The following is a 5986-nucleotide window of genomic DNA, read 5'->3' on the forward strand; positions in this document are numbered from 1 at the left end:
TAAGAAAGAAAGAAACATATTAAGCTTATTATATTTTTCTGGCATTATACTAAGGTGTGTTAACAAATGTTCATGCTTTAAATCCTTACCACGATCATACACTGAAAACTTGACTAACTATAGAATTTGGTGAATATTTTGTTAATTTTATCTGTTTGACTAAGTTCACGTATGCTTTATTTTTATCTTAAGTACAGCAACAATGTTAAGAAATGAGCATTATAAATTAGAGCCATTGTAGCACACTAGCATGGATAACTGCACTTCTGATTGCTTAAACACCTAAGGTTTGAAATGAAATCTATGTTGAATGTGATGGAAGCATATGCGTGAGAGACTGAGTACTGCCCTAAAATTTCAGGACACAACTTTCTATCAGGTTCTAAGTCTTGTTCTGGGTGATATTATGCACCAGACAAATAGCAATATGGAAAAAAAATTCTTCAAGGACAAGAGAAATAGAATTGTTTAAGTTCATGCAGCGTATTTGTGTAAGTGTATATCTCATCCTGTTCTTAGATTTTTTTTTCCCTGAATGTCACAGACCCTTTGGGTACTGAAAATCCCATCATAGTAAGAAGTACTCTATTTTATCAGCATATTTACATATGTTAAATTCATTCTAGCACAAGTCTACTTACCTGAGGACTGCTTAAACAGGAACATCCAGGTTAGTTTGGGCTTCCCCATACCTGCTACATAAGGAATATCCAGGGACAGCCAGATGGATAATAGAGAACATAAGTACTCTATCAACAAAAGCCGGGACAACATGGCAGGTACAGAGTATGCAAACCTTCTTCATCAAACCCTGGATATTCTATCAAAACCAAAGCACAAGAAAATGACAGGGCTGGGTCCTGTGGAGCAAGTGGAACCATGACACTAGACATAAAAACTAGTAAGGTTGAACAGGTTAAGGAACTTCATAAATTCTTATAATTGAGAATGGCAGGGATTTCTATTTACTTCTGACCTGCTTCCTGTCCTAGAGCATGTGACTACAGCACCCCACTAAGGAGGACGATGACAACTGGGAACCTCAGCATAGAGCCCAGAATTCTTCATGTTAATAAAGTATGTAAATGTGCCCTGAGATTTGTCTAATAAGCTTCCTTTCCTGTATATTCCTTCCTTGAAAATCTACTTAATCTCTGATCCACCCGAGTAAGTCTTACGAATGATTTGCACCATGGATAAACAGCTTGGACTATAATAAGCAAGAACTATCTCTCTCATCCAAAATCAGTGTTGGGGGAATCCTTTGTCAATTCTAGGCTGCACCTGCAGAAGGTTCCACTGTGCTCCTGACACTCACCCAGAGCTAAGCTGGATTCCCCCTCACCCACTGGCCCACCATATTTCTCAATACTTTGTAGTTCCTAGTAGTATTGAGTGACCAGGAAAATGAGAACTATCCTTGGTCCCAGCTCATGCCATTTCTCACCTGTCACAACACCGGCTGGAACTCCGATTGTAGGTTGTGTTTCACCTCCCTTGAATGGCAGCCTGTCTGCATTACATGAGCTGGAAGCCCATGACAGCAAGGAGGAACATAGCCGAGCAGCAGTGGAGATACGTTCCCTCTCCCTGAGCAGTGCCTCAGTACCCCAGCATCGAGGTGGAATGCATACCCACAGGGGGGCATCATTTGGGATAATTAATTAATTAATTAAAAATAGTAATGAGCCAAAAAAGGAGAAAATGACCTTAAGGCAAACTTGATAGAGATGATACAGGCCTTTAAACAGGACATGAAGAAATCCTTTAAAGAAATAGAGGAAAATACAATCAGACAGGAGGCCTTTAAAGAGGAAATAAATCCCTTAAAAATAGAGGAAAATACAACTAAGCAGGTAAAGAAAATGAATAAAATTGTTCAAGACATGAAAATGAAAATAGAAGCAATAAAATAAACATAAACCAGGGGAATCCTGCAGATGGAAAACTAAGGAAAGAGAACAGGAACTACAGGCACAAGAATCACCATCAGAATACAGGACATGGAAGACAGCATCTCAGGCATTGAAGATATGGTAGAAGAAATTGGTATATTAGTCAAAGAAAATGCTAAAGCTAAAAAGTTTCTAACACAAAACAACAAGGAAATCTTGGATACGATGAAAAGTCCTAACCTAAGAATAAGAGGAACAGAAGGGGAACAGTCACAGCTCCAAATACCAGAAAATATTTTCAACAAAATCATAAAAGAAAAATTTTTCAACCTTTTTAATTTATAGTCAAGAAAAGGATGACTATAAATATATAAGCTTACAGAACACTAATTAGATTGGACCAGAATACAAAATCCTCTCACCACATAATAAAACTATAAATGTACACAACAATAAAAGAATATTAAATGCTGTTGTTACATCCCCTCTTCACTTCAGTCATCCATTCGGACTCTTGACAGCCTCTGTTTGAGGGCTAACACCGGAGAGCTAAGACAGATGCTCTCTGTTGACTGTCTTTGAAGAAGCCGCCTGACTACGCCTACTACCTGAATACACCCATCGCCTGAGCATGCCCACTGCCTGAGTATGCCAGCCCACTGAAGATCTTCTGAACCTGGAGACTTTGGCACCTGAACTTTCCTTATAGTTAATCCAGAGACTTGTTTTCAGTTTCCCCTGTGATTATAAAAGCCCTTGTTTGTTCTCAGTAAAGTGGAGCCTTGATTGGGATGCAACTTGGCTTCACGTTTTCTCTTGCATTTCAAACCCTCTCTTTCAGGTCCTTTATTTCCTCCTAACTGAGGAGAACCCCATTCATGAAACTGTGCACAGTTTCATGCTGTGAGAAAAAAAGAAGGCCAAGTAAGCTGAGATTCCTAGTAGTCGGGACTTGTGTCTACCTTCCATATCCAGGTAGGACTTCCAGAGAAGAAAGGGGAAATAAAGCCACAAAACCTTCAACCCAAACTTTATCCTGCCTACAAGATTTACAAACATAAAAGATGGACTAGAAATTGAGGGAATGGTTCACCAATGACTGTCCTAATTTGAGACACATCCCATGTGAGATAGCCAGCCCCAAACACTGGTAGTGCTCCTCTGCTATGCTTCCATACAGGAACCTAGCATAACTGTCTTCTGAGATGCTTCATTCCACAGAGGATGGAAATAGATACAAAGACCCACAGTCAAACATCAGTCAGAGCTCTGGGAGTCTTGCCCAAGAGTAGGGGGATAGAAGTGAGCAAGTCAGAGGAGTCAAGGACACCACAAGAAAATCTACAGTGTCAACTACCCTAGGTCCATGGAGACTCACAGAGACTGTACCACCAACCAACGAGCATGCAGGGGCTGGACCTAGAACCCTTACAAATTTGTAGCAGATATTCATCTTGGTCTTAAGTGAGTCCCATAACAGTTGGAGCAGGGGCTGTTTCATATTCTGTTGCACAGTGCACCCCCTTCCAGTATCTGGACTGACTGGTTGGGCCTCAAAGGGATAGAATGTGCTTAGTCCTGCTAGGAATATGTCTCAGGGTGAAGTGGTACCCAATATGAGAGAAGGGGAAGGATTAATAAGTGGAGAGATTTGTAGGGAGGGACTAGAAAGAGAAGAAGGAGGGGGCTGATATCAGGATATAAAATGAATAAAAATAAATTATTGAAAAACAAAAAATATAATAAATAAAAAATTTGGTCATTTTAACTGTTAATATTTATTATAGAACAAATAGGTTATGCTTCTATATATTCCCTGGAACAGAAAGCACTGATTAAGATATAAGAAAAACATGGACTATGTTAATACATCAGAATATGATCTGAATATTAGTCTGTAGAAAACCCTGGAGAAAAAAATCCAATTGAACTGTTTGCTGTTGCTTCATGGTTTCAAGAAAGACATAAACAGACTTCTTTTAATCTGCTCAAAGAGATAAAACCAGAATCTTCCTCTGTGTTTCTTTCTGCTTTATAATAATACTATAATCCCAATATGATATTTTATAATCTAGATAACTAACAGTGTTTTATGATCACTTTATTTATATCAAAGAGTGGTAAAGCATTTTTACTTTGGTGGGCATGATCTCTGAAGAGATTTTAATTCTCATGAAATTCTCCTATTCTCGTGCTATCTTTTCTCTCGCGATATCCTCTTTCTCTTGCGATATCCTCTTCCTCTCGCGAGATCCTGTTTGCAGGGGCACTGTGACACTCCCAGTGGGGCCCTTTGTCTGAAAGGGCGGGGCTCCCAGTCCCTTAGCAACAGGTGGGTGGGTGGAAGTATTAAAGGAGAGGTCTGGGTGGATAAGCCCACTTAACCATGCAGGATCCCAGTGGGGACAAAGTTTGTAGAGCAGGTGGTGAAGAAGAAGGGGAGGATGGACAGCACACATCCAGAGTCCATGATACTGAAGCAAGCTCACATCGTACTGAACCAAGCTCTCATCGTACTGAACCAAGTTCACATCGTACTGAAGCAAGCTCACACCATACTGAACCAAGCTCGCATCATACTGAACCAAGCTCACATCGTACTCAAGCAAGCTCACGTCCTTCTGAACTGAACCCACGTCCTTCTGAACTGAACCCACATCCTTCTGAAGCAGAGAATGACCATGATAACTCTCCACATGCAAATCATGCTCAAGATTTCGGTAGCGAGGCTGCAACCCCAGGTAGCCTCTACCTGGGGAGCCCTGTAGAGGCTAGAATGGTGGTCCAAGAAGCAGCCATTGCTCCTCAGGGTGAGCAGGCACCAATTATCCCAGGACCCAGTGGAGATGCTGCAACAACAACTGGAAGTCGACTCTTGGAATTGTATCTTTTATGAGGAGCACATTAGCAGGGGTACAGCAACATAGTAAGAACAGAACTCCAAGAATACTTTGATAGGGGATTTATTGTGGGGAGGTTTAAGGCTTACTAGGGAGAAGACAGATCATTCTATAGGCAGTCAATCCTGAGGCAGAATACAGAGGCAGAATAGGGAACCAAGTATATCTGTGAAGACTGTAGGGTATGGAACACCAGAACCACTGAGGAAAGAGCTGTGGGTTTCTTTAGGTACTAGTTACAGGGATGCTAAAGTAAACCTCAGACGTGTGATCAAACCCAATGTACAAAGAAATTCAATAGTGAAAACCTTAACCATAACTCCCTTCAGTTCTGTAACAGTGCCGTTCCGTACCGCTGTGGAGGCAAACATTGCATGCAGAACCCTGGCCTCAAATGTCCAGCACCAGCAAATGATGGTTCAACAGGAGTTCACTGTGAATGACACTATTCTCACTGTGTCAGTTCTCCAAAAGTTTGGAGTAACGGTGGTTTTGACTGGGAGGCAATGTGTATTCTAGGGGTTATAATAGAGACTAAGGTTGACTGGAAGTAAGGAGAAGATGTAGTATGAGTAACTGCCCAGATTCATCATTTTTCTACTGATGGTGTCTCTCTTTTACTTTTAGTAGGTGGACCACTGAAGATCCTGTTCTCTTTCGGACATCCATCAATGCCTTTCTTGACCAACTTTCCCTTGTGATGAGGACCATCCCACGCCCAGTGTTTATGGCTGTTGTCAAACAAGGAAGAGGAAGAAATAACGAACTCTAGTATGTTACCATCCACAACACAAGGCAAAGGCATTTCGTGATTTGCAAAAGTGCCCCTTTGCCTTCATATTCACTGTTTTGATTCTGTCGCACTGTATCTATCAGGCAGTGTTATTGGAGGAGTGAATATTGAAAGTCGGATAATGAAAATAACATTGAGCTACTGTTTTTATTTTGAGTTATCGCAGAAATCTCCAGGTTTCTCAATTGTGTGCTTTGGTTTGTTCAGGAGGTTCTGGATTTCTGATTTCTTATCCACCAAGGGAATTAGCAATTAGGAAATGGAAGAAAGGAATATTTTATATTTTTACTAAGATTGTGAAGTATGTGTACTTGCATGAATGCACATGTGCTTGCATGAGTGAGTTTGTTTGTGTATGAGTGTGTGTGTGTGTGTGTGTGTGTGTGTGTGTGTGCAAG

General features: G+C 40.8%; 1 protein-coding gene across 1 annotated transcript; it reads left to right on the plus strand.

Moving 5' to 3' along the window:
• The first annotated feature begins 4164 nt into the window (after positions 1-4164).
• On the plus strand, positions 4165-5719 carry LOC116093002. The gene is made up of 3 exons (XM_031374105.1): positions 4165-4778; positions 5125-5253; positions 5423-5719. Exons 1-3 carry the CDS (start codon positions 4282-4284, stop codon positions 5565-5567), a joined length of 771 nt encoding a protein of 256 aa, XP_031229965.1. The 5' UTR covers positions 4165-4281; the 3' UTR covers positions 5568-5719.
• The last annotated feature ends 267 nt before the right edge of the window (positions 5720-5986 follow it).

Source organism: Mastomys coucha, chromosome X (genome assembly GCF_008632895.1).
Source record: "Mastomys coucha isolate ucsf_1 chromosome X, UCSF_Mcou_1, whole genome shotgun sequence".
Lineage (NCBI taxonomy): Eukaryota > Metazoa > Chordata > Mammalia > Rodentia > Muridae > Mastomys > Mastomys coucha.

Excerpts from the sequence above, each read along its gene's own strand:
- LOC116093002 (XM_031374105.1), top strand. The coding sequence starts at position 4,282 with ATGCAGGATCCCAGTGGGGACAAAGTTTGTAGAGCAGGTGGTGAAGAA. Across the intron at positions 4,779-5,124 it reads GGAAGTCGACTCTTGGAATT|TTCTGTAACAGTGCCGTTCC; the intron begins GTATCTTTTATG and ends AACTCCCTTCAG. Across the intron at positions 5,254-5,422 it reads AATGACACTATTCTCACTGT|TAGGTGGACCACTGAAGATC; the intron begins GTCAGTTCTCCA and ends TTTTACTTTTAG.